Source organism: Brassica oleracea, chromosome C9, assembly GCF_000695525.1.
Source record: "Brassica oleracea var. oleracea cultivar TO1000 chromosome C9, BOL, whole genome shotgun sequence".
Lineage (NCBI taxonomy): Eukaryota > Viridiplantae > Streptophyta > Magnoliopsida > Brassicales > Brassicaceae > Brassica > Brassica oleracea.
The window spans coordinates 24,086,848-24,101,363 of record NC_027756.1 but is presented as its reverse complement, the minus strand read 5'-3'; the positions used below and the strand labels follow the sequence as shown (position 1 = coordinate 24,101,363).

General features: G+C 35.3%; 1 protein-coding gene and 1 long non-coding RNA gene across 3 annotated transcripts; one reads left to right on the top strand and one right to left on the bottom strand.

Moving 5' to 3' along the window:
* Positions 1-2,751: 2,751 nt before the first annotated feature.
* LOC106316985 lies at positions 2,752-3,844 on the bottom strand. The gene is made up of 3 exons (XM_013754851.1): positions 3,703-3,844; positions 3,253-3,382; positions 2,752-3,060 (listed from the first exon to the last, which is right to left on the bottom strand). Exons 1-3 carry the CDS (start codon positions 3,822-3,824, stop codon positions 2,800-2,802), a joined length of 513 nt encoding a protein of 170 aa, XP_013610305.1. The 5' UTR covers positions 3,825-3,844; the 3' UTR covers positions 2,752-2,799.
* LOC106316986 lies at positions 3,278-6,813 on the top strand. 2 transcript variants are annotated; one of them, XR_001265023.1, is made up of 5 exons: positions 3,278-3,362; positions 5,767-5,826; positions 5,908-5,955; positions 6,038-6,064; positions 6,615-6,813. It is a non-coding gene; the product is annotated as an uncharacterized LOC106316986 (long non-coding RNA). The 2 variants fall into 2 exon arrangements; XR_001265022.1 differs by lacking the exon at positions 6,615-6,813 and having other exon boundaries at positions 6,038-6,093.
* Positions 6,814-14,516: the final 7,703 nt, after the last annotated feature.

Genomic DNA, 14,516 nt, shown 5'->3' with positions numbered 1-14,516 from the left:
AGGGACCATCCGACGACACACATGCCGAGGAGGATGTAGACATGAAGAGTGATGAATTCCTTGGCGATGCACGACTCTTAGTTCTTTTTTTTTTCCGTGGTTGTATTATAAATTCAAAACTTATTTATATATAAAATATTTGCGTATTTATTTATTTTTTAAATTTTAATTTTATTCATAAATTAAATAATTTTAAATATTTTTTAATTATATTTTTAAATTTGTTAAATAATAAAATGAAGTAGATTTGTAGCTAATCTACGACTTATTTACGTTGAACATTTACGAGGAAATCACGAGAAATGTTAAACGAGTATTTTACGAGGAAATACTTTCAAGGTATTTACGTGAAAATTACGAGGAAAACATTTCAAGGTAATTACGTGAATTTTACAAGGAAATACTTTCGAGATATGTACGTGTCGTTTAAGAGGAAATGCTTTCGTGGTATTTACGAGGAATGGTAGCGACATTCTTACGTGGATTGTCTACGTGGTCTTTACGACGATTTGTTTTCTTCGTTTTTACGACGAAATGGTTTCCTCGCTATTTTACGATAAATTAGCGAGGAAATATGCGTTACGACGAACGTATAACGACTAAACCTGTTTCCTCGCTAATTCCTTGTAAACCCTCTTTTACGACGAACTCACGAGAAAAACCGTTGTCGTTAAACTTACGTTTTCTTGTAGTGAATTATTTCAAGTATTTCGTTTCTATAGTTTTACATTAGCCATCTAAATTACACTCTTTATGATAAATGTTATAGATGTTGTTGGCCACATGAAGCTGGTCGATGGACAGACTCTTATCGAGCGTCCCACCCTTGATGAAGTAAAGATCACTACCACTCGGCACATTATGGTTCATGTGCAATCACATGAGTAAGTGTGTTCTTTTATTTTCAATACACCATCTCTCTTTAGTTCCTAAATCCCTAAGAGATTATTTTTGCAAAGGACCTGTCATGAAGCTCTACCTTTGGGACCAGGCTGCAACAGACTTCTGCAAGAAGTTTAAGTCCTATGAAAACACTCCCACAGTACTTTTGGTCACAGCTGTTAACACTAAACGTCTCGGAGGTAATCATTTATCTCTTTAGACTCACGTTTTCACTGATAATTGTGACATGTTTTCCTAAGACGTTTACGTATTTGTCATTGGTTGCTAATTGTTCAATCAATCATTTAACTCTTTGGTCTCACGTTTTCACTAATCATTGTGTCATGTTCTAGCTTATTAAACATTCTAAAAACGTTTTCTTCTTTGACATTGGCTGCTAATTTTACACTAAATCATTTTTAATGCTTCTTCCGTTATTGTATAGGTACCCTTGCAGTGACCTCTATGTCCCCCACACGGGTTTTCATGGACTATGATGTCCAACCAACCATTGATTACTTCACCTGGTATGTACCCCCATCTATACAAGTTCATGTTAATCACACAGTTACACAAATTGAAGTGATTGACTGAAGCAATGCTTTTTATTTTTTGTTAGGCTCGGCTCAAACCCAGAGATTGCTAAGCAGGTTAGTGCAGAGGTGGTCACTAAGCGTGAGATGCTGACTATAGCAGATATATTCTCTTACATGACTCAGGAAAGCTAAATATTTCTTACTCATTTTGAAACGCTTAGATATTTATATCAAATGCTTTTGAACTGTTGCAGGATGCCTTTTTTGAGTGCACTGCTACGATTGATGATGTTGTTCATGGATCTGCTTGGTAATATTGCATGCACTGAGTGCCATAGTAAGGCTACCAAAGGCGCAAACTCATTGATTTGTACGAAGACAAGATGTGTGAAGGTTAACACAGCTGGAGTTGCACAATATGTTCTCTGGCCTCAATATTCAATTACACTTTCTCTTATATTAGTTTTGGATTATTAACTTCTCATTCTTTCATAACAGGTACCGTGCAAAGATTTATGTATATGACAGCAATGAACAAGCTTTTATTGTCCTGCTTGGTGATGCTGGTCGTGATTTGACTGGGAGGCACGCCTCTGAGTTAGTTAGCAGCTACTTTGAGGTAAATGTCTATCAGTTTATACTCTCAACTGATTTAAACTCACACTATTGTACTTGAATGCAAGGCTAATGAAAACAAAGGACCTGACCATGAGGTGCCTGTCCCGGAAGCTTTAATCAACACAATCGGACAGACACATAAGTTTTGTGTGAAAGTTACATACCATAACTTTTCTGGCAACCCCCGAGCTATAACTGTCACCAAGATCCTCCCTCTAGACACACCACCACCCACAGAAGCCTCTCTTGGTAACGACATTGCTGCAACGTCCGAGGAAACAATGCAGACTGGAAATGACGTGTGTGAGCCTTCAAAAAGCTGTGGAGATTCTGCATATGAGGAGAGTAAGAGGACGTTTGACAGTGTTGATCCAGAGAAAGTCAAACGGCCAAGGTGTGAGAATTGAAGCTTCAGATCATTGATGTTTAAGTCTTTGCTTTGCAGTTGCGTTGGTTTTTTTAAAGTTTGCTTCAGTTTAAGTACTATTTTGGTTTCTATAAAGACATTGCTTTGTTTCTTCCATTTCAGACTTTGTCTTTTAATCAATTGAACTCTCTTTTTTATGTAGAGTTTCCCTTTCTTTTAAGTCAATTAGTTTAATGTTTTGAATTCAATGGGTTCTTAGACATTATCTTTTTTTCCTGTTTGCAAAATTTTAATGATTAGAGTTTCTATGTTTTAGAAAGCATCTCATTATATTAAAAAAGAGGCTTTTATAATGAAATAGATGTTTCGAGAGTGTATCATTAGGCATTAACTCTGCTACCAACACTCTCTTCTCCTTCTGCGCACAAATCCAAAACACCATATACTAGAGACGAACACGAAGAATAGCAAATCCAAACGGTTTGGCCTCAGAAGATAATTCGCTGGATTTGAATATCTACATAGCCCATATCCACTTATCGATCTCCCTCTCGCCGTTTCACACACACAACAGAAAATTCCTTGACTATATCCAATATTCGAATCCTCTGAAAATTCCATATTCCATAAGATCCCATATTTATGTAAAATCTTCATCTGAAAATGAAAGTAATATATTTCATTAAACCAGCAATTACAATCATTAACTATATCCTTTCAAAGGGAAAGAAAAATGCATAAGAAAATCAAACTCTTCCAAAAACTCATCCTTCTCTTGCGTAAAAAATAAGAAGACTTAAGAAAAATCCAAGAACTCATCTGTCTCTTCTATACGTCCAAGCAACATACCCGTACACACGCGTTGTCTCCTACCGTCTGGAATAAGTTGGTTGTAAGGATCGCTGTTTCAACGGAATGGATAGCCCCCTCCCCCAATGACCAACCCATAGAAGTTACAGGTAAATACCTAATCTCCTGCCTATTTCTCTCGGGAAATAAAAAATTAGAAGCATCCAGCAACCGTGGTTTTTTTTTTTGGGGTTACAGTTTCTTTGTAGCCAAAGAATAGGAATATCCAATCCAAATTTAACCATAAATTAGTTTTAGTTTGCAATTCTACTCATTCACCATATAAAGTTGCAAAGCTACTTCTAACTCAAAATCTTTCATATAAGAATTTCCCAAAAACTTTACTTAAGAATGGAGGCGAATGGAGGCAGCTGCACCATCACAGTTCAAAAGGAAACAAAAAATTTTACTTAAGAAAAAAGAAGTTAAAACTCTATATGAGAATATAACCTTATGCTAGAGGCATTTCCTGCTTTAACAGTGCCTCCATTCTCCTTGAAACTCGGACGGAGTTTTCTCAGTTTTGCAGCATCAAATTGAGATATTAAGACATAGTACATGTAGCAAAGCATACTAATTTAGTTCTCGATTATTGTTAACATATAAAAATAGTATGCAATAGGTGAGTAACAAGAGAAAGACAAGTTCACGTTCACTGGAGAACATAGGCATGTGGTTATTAACCAAAACAAACTGCCAAAAAAAATTTAATTTGTTTCGGTGTAGAGGGTCCGGTTCAATTCGGCAACTAAACAAAAATTAGGTTTTTACTTAATCGGTTAGTTTGGTTTTTTAAAAAGACTGGGAGAACATATATCAGGGCACTTATGTATATATAATCTATATAGCGAGAAGGACACATAACTCACCTTCCCAATATTTAAAAGGATATATGAATATTTAAAAATAGTTTAAAATTTTAGAGTAGATATTTAATATAGTTTTTGTTAATTAAAAATATTTATATTATTTAAATTTTATACATGTTTTTTAAAGACTAAATAAACCATGCTATTTTTATAATTATTTATGTTTTTTCCTTACGTTGGATTTATAAGTGATGAACTAGATTTTGATCCGCGCTTTCAAAGCGCGGGTTTATTTTTTATTTTTTTAATTTACAAATATTTAGTAAATGTCATATTTTCATATATTTGTGTTTTATTTTATAAAAGACTTAAACTTTTTATCTTTATTTATCGTATTTCATTTTAAATGACTATTTATGTTTAAAAAATTAAACTTTATTTCTTTAATGAATTAAGTTGGTATAACTCTGATAAATTAATTTTATTATGTGGTTAATATTTTAATAAAAAAAATTATATACTTTTAATAAAGATTTATACTTTTCAATGAAAAAATCAATTTTTTTATGAATGCTTAAATTATATTAAGAAAAGAAAAAAAATAATTAAGAATAGTTGAAAAAAAATTATTTGAACTTGGACTCAATGGCCCAAAGGAAAAAAAAAATGTGAGAATTGGATTTGATTTATTAATCGGCCCAAATGGCCCAAGAGAAATCTGATGTGGGCTGGATCCAAAAAAAATGACCCAATATAGATGTGTTATTAATATTACTTGATTGCCCTTAATGAAACATGCAATGTCAGTAAAGAAAATGGCAGGTTAAGGTAAAAAAGACAATAGGATTCTGCTTTAATAGTATAGATATAAGTGAGAAGTTATTAGTTTTTTTATAAGTTGTTATTGAGATATGAAGTAAATTGTGGGCTAAAATCATATTATTATGTTTAACATTTATTTTGTTTCAAGTTTTAAGTATTGGGTTAAAAATACAAATAATTAGAATTTAACTAAATAGTAAAATTGACCAATGATAAATTATAGGGTAAGTGAATCTAAACAACCATTTTTAATATATTTTGTATATATAAAAATAAATTTAAATGATATTAACATAAATTGTTTTTTTTTGGAAATTATACTTGGGCAAAAATCATATTAACCTAAATATATAACATATTTTAGTATAGATATCTATTAAATGGAAATTATTAATCGTATGGCTTTACGATTTTATGCATATTTTATAACAAAAATTGTAAGCTCGTGATAAAAAAAATAATGTGAGACTTTTAATAATTTTAATAACTCATAACAGCTCTTGAAGATTCACTGCAAATCATCAATGAAATTTGTAATAATTTTTTTTAAATATTTTTATAGGGTATATAATTTAATATATATTTTTTTTTTGAATATCTATTAAATGAAAATTTTCACTCATATGTTTTACGATTATTTATATTTTTTACAATACAATTTAAAAACACTTGGTCACAAATTTTAATGTGAGAATTTGAATAATATTTGTATTTTATAGTCATTTTCTAAAATTCAAATAATAAAATATACGAAAATGTTACATTTTATTATATGGTCGATATGATATGTTTATTTTTATCTGATTTGCCGTACACATTTTCTCTTAATTCTTTATTCACCACACATTGTATTACTTTCATGTTCACCGTACAAACATTTCAGCCGGACATACATTCAAAAGGAAACGAGGTCATCCCCGTGGATCACGTACAAAATCAAAAGGTATGTCCTGAGTCTCAGAAATATTTCATTTTCAAATTAAAAAGTTTTGTTGGCTATTACTAAAACGGTGTATATTTTCAGTTCATCTGATCAATGATCGACCAACATTCAAGCAAAAATATTACGACTGTAAGTTTATATGGATTATAATACCTTGCTTTTTACAATCTTTACTCATTAAACTATCTGAGTTTTATATTTAATCAAATAGGTGGCTGTGATGATTGTGACTCATATGGTACGTAACGATATTCCATTATCTACCCCTAAGTTATCTATACTATTAAAGCAGAATCTTTATTAGGATTCTGCCCTTACCTTTTAGAATTATTTACAATGCTATGCCATTTCCTTATTTGAAAATTTTAATTATTTTTGTTACTTATTAATCAACCAATCAGCTGCTCAAATTTTAAATTATTCAGAAATCCCACACAAAACGGAAGCCCATCGAATCAAGTTACGATGACAAATTCAAGGCCCATAGAATCTATACATTTGGAACTCATTAATATTAACTATACTAAATCTATACGACAAAAAAACTATACGACAAAGAGTTTTTTTTTTGGAGTCAAATTGCTTATGCCTAATACATTATATAATGTTCACTTAACATCAAGAAGAATAAAAAATTTATGGGTACCACCCTCTCTTCCTAGATGAAAAGTTACAGACATTGTTAGTCTCACGTGAATGATCTGTTCCATCAATTATCACTCAAAACTCAAACATTTGGCTTAGAAAATTTATTATTCTGTCTGATTGTTCAGAATTTTGCCATCCAGGGCTCATCCCGGCTGCACGTGCCAATCAGTAACGTGAATCTTTACGAACCGGTGCGATCGTCAGTGTTAATCGGTCGACGAATATACAAGATTACGCCCCATCTTTTTGTCATCCGTTTCATCCCCACAACCACTATTGATGAGGTCTGACCATTGCTCTTGTCATTAACCTTTAGAAGTTCATGCTCCAGAAATCCGGCCATCTCAAGGCTCTAGAAAACATAAACTTAGAACTTGATACACTAAAAATGAATCATTACTATTGTCAAGTTTAACAGTTTTAATTGTAATATTTGAGATTCAATCCACAGAACCAGTTTACACTTTATCCTTATGAGTTCTGTATCAAGCTAAGAACAATAATGAGTTTTGATTTCAATGATGACATAAGAAACAAGTAACAAGAGGTTGTATTCGATTTAAACAAGAAGCTAGCCTAGGGTAATTCATTGAGTGCTGATACTGAGCCAAACAATTATTCAAGCGCAATAGGAAACCATCTAGAACTCGGATCACTCCACTGGATCAGCCCACTGTCGTGGTGCTGCTCCCTTTGCGAATCGATCTTGCTGCCTAAGCTTTCGCTTGGAACAAGATACGATGGCAAGCCTTAGAGATCAAGTCCGATAAGTTCACTTAACACCCTAATATCTACTTTCGCTGATTAGGGTTACTAAGCTCATTCATATCATGTCAAGTCATCTCCTACACGGTTAGCGAGGTGATTAAACTTAAGTTCAAACATTAACTGATCAGATTAATGCAAGCAATAAGAGCTATATAAATGAAGACACAAGAGAATCGCTTATCTATGTTTAGCTCGTATAATCAACACCGTAATACCCTAGGCGAGCTGGCCGACTACTCGATCATAATGCAAGATTTTAAAGACAACATTTCTGAATAATACTGCATATAATAAAACAAGAAACAAGGGTTCAGGATAATCTTCTCTAGGTGAGAGATGAAGCCTTCCCCCGTACAAGTTGCAATCGCCAAATACAAGTCTCAGTCTCTTGCAAAAACTAGCGTAGAAAGTAAAAATAGATAGGGTAGTGTTTTTATATGGAGGTGTCGATAATCTCCAAGGAGGAATAGGGTAGCTAGGGCAAACTCCCGAAATAATCTTGGAGGTTTCCTTATTTGTCGGGAACAGTCTCTCGGCTGTTCTGCTGTGGGAACAATCTTCGGGCTGCTCTGACTGGCTGTTCCGCGTGAAACGCTCCAGAATGGCATCTTTCTTCATGCATCCTCTCTTCCATTCTTCTGCCTACTCCGTACCTGAAATAATCACAAAAGGACTAGACAGATTCGATAGAAGACTGAAAGACCTCAAGAAACACATATACTATGATGTTGAAAACACCATATATCAGAACTCTTTGTAAGATTTGTGAAGAAAAAAGTGATGAATACTCAAGAACAAGAGAGAGAGAGAGAGTGAGTGAGATTTTCTAGACAAGAAAGAGAGAAGGAGGATTTTATTTCTTTAAGTCTTTATTACACATACAATGACATATATATGGACCTAGGAGAGATATATGAATGGGATGGAAATAGGCTCCACCAGAATTCAAATATGTTGTGTTCACACCTTCCAAATGTTCTCAACGGTCATCTCAGATTATACTATCTAATACCAAGTTGTCTTCGTACTAAACTATCCATTAGTATAGTATGTAGTATAGTATGGTGCGACCTTCTCAAATATCTTCTTCTCTTTAGTTCTTCATTCCAATACTCCCCCTCAAGCTTGACCATATGGATGGATCGAGCTTGGAAACCATGAAGAACTCCCTCATTAAAAAACTTAGTATGCAAAATCCAGTGGAAAAAAACATACCAAGGAAAAAGAGTAGAGCCTTCATGGTTAAGAGGACTATGGCCGAGAGATGTCTATGAGTCCAAGCTTGGAAAGAATGGACTCACACAACTTTGTACTTGTGGCTTTGGTGAAGATGTCTGCTAGCTGATCTTCACTCCTAGTGTAGCAAGCAGAGCCGGACCTGAGATTTTCGGGGCCCTATTTGAAATAAAGATGAACTTATCGTAGCTTTGATAATAAAAAGCAACATCGAAAAAACTATAAAACAAGAAAAAATCTCTGGTTTTCTTATGAACTTGCTTTCTTTTACAGAGTAAAGAGAAGAGGAGAAGTTGAAAAGACTATCTCTCGTAAGTTTCCTCTAGTGAGTTAAGAATGATGTTTTTTACTTATTTAAATTTATTATAATATTTACGATTATTTAAATAAAAATAAAGTACAGAAAGTCGTATAACTTACCGTAAGTTACTTGCGCTAATGTTAATAACTTATATTTTTTTATTTGGTACAGTACAAACCAAAACTTTTTTTTTAGTTTGACTTTGCACATAAAATTAATATATTAACATTACATATCTACAAAGGGAAAAATTAGAAATGGGGGCCCCAATAGGTGGTGGGGGCCCTCCACGGATGTTTCGTGAGACTCTGCCCAAGTCCGGCTCTGGTAGCAAGGTAGGATAACTCCTTGTACCACCATTTGCCTCACTTTATGGCAATCCACCTCTATATGTTTAGTCCTTTCATGGAACACTGAGTTCGAAGCTATGTGAATGGCTGCCTAGTTGTCACAATGCACTGTGATTGGTGTAGTAATATCTATGCCTAAGTCTTTTAGAAGCCCTTTTATCCAAACCAATTTTTTTGTGAGCTTCCTCATTGCTCGATACTCTGCTTCAGCGCTTGAACATGAGACCACCTTCTGCTTCTTGCTTTCTCGAGTGACAAGATTGCCTCCAATGAAAGTACAATAGCATGTAGTTGACTTCCTATCCTTTCTATCTCCTGCCCAATCAGCATCACAATATCCAACCACTTCAGTGTTCCCATTGCATCTCATCTAAACTCCTTGGCCTGGAGTCGAATAATCCTTTATACCATATTCCAATGATGAACCTTTGGCACTTGCATGTGCTGGCTCACCTGGTTCACAGCAAAGTAAATATCAGGTTTAGTAATGGTTAATTATATGAGCTTAACAACTAGTCTTCTGTATTGTTTTGGATCATCAAATTGAGTGTCTTCATACTCCCCCTCATGCAAGATCTTGTAGCCATCTTCCAATGGTGTCTTAGCTGGTTTCTCTCCAAGAATACATGTTCCATTCAAGAGATCAAGTGTGTATTTTCTTTGGGATAAGAAGAGCCCTTCTTTAGAGCGGCATACTTCAGTTCCAAGAAAATACTTTAGTTCACTTAGATCCTTAATCTCAAATACAGATTTCAAGTAAGCTTTGGTTTTTAGTATACCTTCTTTGTCATTTCCTGTGATGATGATATCATCAACATACACAAGGATGACTACTATACCTTGTTGGCTGGTGAGAGTAAATAGAGTGTGGTCTGCCTCAGATCGCCTAAACCCTCTCCTATTCAAGGTAGTGCTCAACTTGTGGTACCAAGCTCTTGGTGATTGTTTCAGCTCATAAATTACATTCTTTAGTCTTAGAACATTTCCTGGCTTAACCAAATGCTTTAAACCAGGAGGTGGACACATGTAGACTTCATCCTCTAGATCCCATTGAAGGAATGCATTCTTCACATCCATTTGCCATAGATCTCATGGACTTCCTCTTCAACATGTTCAACCTCTTGGGTAGGTGGTCCATTTGCTTCTTCCCTTGGCTTTGGTTGGCTGATACCAAGATTATCCTCAATTTTTTCCTTATCCGAGGTAGTATGAGAAAGGTCTCTAAGGTTTTCCCAACTCTTCTCATCATAATACCCCTTGGATTCCACAAACTTCACATCTCTTGACACCATAACCTTTCTTAACTCTGGTGCATAGCACTTGTACCCTTCCTGGTTGGCTGAATACCGTATGAACATTGCCTTGACACTTTTGGCTTCTAATTTGTTTCTTTGTTTTCCTGGAATCAAGACCAAACAAAGGCACCCAAACACACGCAAATGATCAATAGATGGTTTAGTCTTGGTTAATACCTCAAATGGAGAGCTATCATGAATAACTCTGGTTGGTATTCGGTTGATAAGATAACATGATGAGTATGGAACATCATGCTTCTTGCAACCTCCATGAGATGTCGGTTCTTCCTTTCATCTACTCCATTTTGTTGTGGTGTATAAGGGCAACTAGTTTGATGAATTATTCCATGTTTTGGTAGATGATTCTTGAATGTGTGGCTTGTGTATTCCCCACCATTATCAGACCTAAAGATTTTAATATTTGCGCTGTAATGGTTAGTAACATAGCTTTGAAAGTTCATAAAGGCTTCTAGCACCATATCTTTAGATTGAATTAAGGTCAGCCATGTATACTTGGATTTTTCATCTATAAAAGTGAAAAAATACTTATGGTTCTCTCTAGAAGCACAAGGAGCAGTCCACACATCTGAATGAACCAAATCAAAACAATGTTCATAGATAGTTAATGACTTAGGAAAAACAGATTTGAAATGTTTGCCTAGGATACAAGCTTCACAACTATCATTTGTAAAAAAAATCTTAGGCAACATCAACCTTAAGGCACGAGAGTGAGGGTGACCTAATCTAGAATGTCATAAAACATTAGAAGCTAAAACAGAAGTAGAAGTAAAAGTCGCATGAAAATCTGATCTAAGCTTGGTGTCTTCAAGCAAATAAAAGTCTCTTTTGCTCACACCATTTCCAATCATCTTACTTGTCTCAATATTCTGAAAAAAAACCTTATGAGGACTAAAAATATCATGACAGTTAAGATCAGTAGTAGCCTTTTTAACTGAGAGCAAGTTAGATGTAAATGTAGGCATGTAAAGAGCTTTAGACTTTTTATCAAATAGTTTCAGATTGCCTATGCCCTCAATGGGTATTCTATCACCATCAGCTATCACAAAACTTCCTAAGGAAGGTTGAACATCACTAATTAGTTTAACATCCCTAATCATATGGTGAGAAACTCCTAAATCAATGATCAATGGCCTAGCCGTTTGTGATGAACAATGAAGAGATTTTAAGGCATTATAAACGTTACTACTAATGTTACCATAATTTTCATTGAGAGCTTTTATGAGAGCCTCAATGTCTGACTTGCGGATGAATGCATCATCCTGAGGTGGCTGAGAGGTGGTTCCAGCAACGTGTGCAGTAGAACTCATGGCTCTTCCTTCACCTTGTTGCTGCATTGGTTAAGCCATTTGCTGGACATTTTGGTGAACAGCTTCATGTGCTCTAGTTTGGTTAAACCTTGATGGTGGCCTAAGGTGAGGGTGAAGGATCCAACATTGGTTCTTCATGTGGCCAACATTCTTGCAATGCTCACAATTCACTCCCTTCTTCCTAACATCTGATCGAAAGTGCGCCTTGTTGGCGTATGCCATCTCAGCTGAGGTCTTCTTTTCCTCCAAATAGAGCAAATGACCCTTGTTCCGTTTTGATTTGGGAATACACCTCCTCTAGGCTTGGTAACTTCTCAGCTCTCAAGATATGCTTGATAAGATCATTGTAAGCCGGATTGAGAGTGAGAGAAGTAGTCCAAATACTTTGTCTTGATCACGCCTCTCATTCAGGATGGTCGGATCTATTGTACTCGGCCTCAACATCTCTAGCTCTTCCCAAAGAGCTATAAACTTCCCAAAGTGTGCTGTGAAGTCTGCATCTTCTTGGTTCAGGCTGTTGATGGCCTTTTTCACCTCGAAGACCCTACTGAGGTTGGATATGTTTCCATAAACCTTTTGCAAAGTATCCCATAACTCCTTTGCTGTGTCACAGAAGGAGTAAGCCTCCATTATGGGGCCATCAAGTGAGCTATGGATAATAGACAACACCATGAGGTATTCTTGAATCCATTTGCCTTCATCTACTACCACAATCTATTTGCCGTCTTCTCCTTGGCTGGTTCATCTTGGTGCTTCATTTTCTTTGACATGTGACCATAGACCTCTTCCACCAAGGGCATTCTTGGTCATTCTTGACCACAGAAGGTAGTTTACACCCTTAAGAGTGATTGGAATGGCCACTGGCTTGCTTTGCTCCAATATTGGATAATAGAGTGCTTCTTGAGAACTTGAGAATTTGAGAGATTTAAACCGTGAGAATTAAAGAAAAAAAAAGAGTAAAGTAGTTTTGCGGAAGAGAAAAGAGGTTAGGAGAAAGCTCTGATACCATGTAAGGTTTGTGAAGAACAAAGTGATGAACACTCAGGAACAAGAAAGAGAGTGAGTGAAATTTTGTAGACAAGAGAGAAGGAATATTTTATTTCTTTAAGTCTTTATTACACATACATTGACATATATATATAGACCTAAGAGAGAGATATGGATGGGATGGAAATAGGCTCTACCCGAATTCGAATCTGTTGTGTTCACATTTTCTTCCAAATGTTCTCAACGGTCATCTCAGACTATACTATCTAATACTAAGTTGTCTTCATACTAAACTATCCATTAGTATAGTATGTAGTTTAGTATGGTGCGACCTTCTCAAATATCTTCTTCTCTTTGGTTCTTCATTCCAATACTCCTGATATAGTTTTATATTTCCCTTTTCAAAACTAAAGTCATGAATCCCTTACATTCAAATTAGCTATTGATTTGCAACACTTTTTGGAAACTTTCAGATTTTGTTGGCCAAATACGGTTCCCTGCAAGGGCTCTGATCTCAACAACGTCGCAGTTGTGGTTCGTTTTCTCATTGACATGTAAAACCTCTGCAAACCCTTAAATATTCTTCATGCATATCTCCATTTGCTCATCCTTTGAAATAACTTATATAATCTACTACAACAGTATGGTCGTGGTGCACTTGTCTTTATGGGACTAAGCTGTGCAATTTTTAAGGGACATTTGAACTAAACCGGTGTAATCGAAAGCAATAGAAGTCGATGAAGCAAGCCCGCCAAGCTTTGGAGGCAAAGAGAAGAACCGTAAAAGCCCCCGTGAGTGCTAGCTTCTGCCTTTTGATAATTATTTTCCTATGTTTTTTCTTCTCTGAACTTTGGTTTTGTCTTCAATTATCTACAATCTATCGCCCACTGGGTGAAGAAATAAATCGTAACCTTTACTTCATGCATAATAGGTTCAAAGCCGCTTGAGTGTGGCCAGATCTTCTGAAGCTTTATATATTTTTTAATTTCCTATAAGTAGCCATAGTAGAGGCTTAAACTCGAACAAGGTTTGAATACTGCCGGTTAATATATTCGTTGAATTTGTCGATGTTATTTCCCTTCAATAGTTAATACATATACTCTTAAACGCAAAATCTCTAAAGAATCAAAACCACTTGAGTGTGATAACAACTCTTAGTTGATAACTGCAGCCTTGGAAATAAATATGTAACTTGATTACAGAAAATCCACACTTCATCCTCCGGCCAATAGTTATAATCAAAGTTATAATCAAAGTTCAAAACAAACACTTCCTTGGATAATAATATTTTCCAACACAAATAAATCTGACCATCGTAATTACCAAAATCAACATTATAATGAGCCAGTTTCAAGGCTTCTCATCGCGCCACGTCAACATTTTGTGGACTTCACCTTAAAAAAATGTCAAACACATGGTTCGAACCCGGGTTATTGACATATTAACACAGACATTTATACCACAAATGATGTGCCGTGGGGTAGCGCACCGGGCAAAACAGGCATGCATGGCTTGATCATGGAAAACAGTAAAGATATATGTTCATTGTTTGACTCATATCTTCCAAAACAAGAGGCTTCTACGCATGAAATCACTTGGAGAATGTTCCCAACTCAATTAAAGCCACGAAATAAAACAGATTGTTTGTCCTTTTTTATGAGTTTCTCTCATTGTTCTTTGTTTAGAACACTTCTTAGTTTCTTGGTGAGGTTATCTCCAAGTTTCGATCCTTCTTTTGTTGGACCGGTGCGTCACATCCGGCAACGATCGAAGTCTG

Bases quoted from the DNA above. Each gene is read 5' to 3' on its own strand.
- LOC106316985 (XM_013754851.1), bottom strand. From the start codon at position 3,824: ATGCTTTGCTACATGTACTATGTCTTAATATCTCAATTTGATGCTGCA. The intron at 3,383-3,702 runs GTTATATTCTCA...CGAGAGAAATAG, and splicing joins GGAAATGCCTCTAGCATAAG to GCAGGAGATTAGGTATTTAC. The intron at 3,061-3,252 runs GTATGTTGCTTG...TTTCATTTTCAG, and splicing joins GAGACAACGCGTGTGTACGG to ATGAAGATTTTACATAAATA.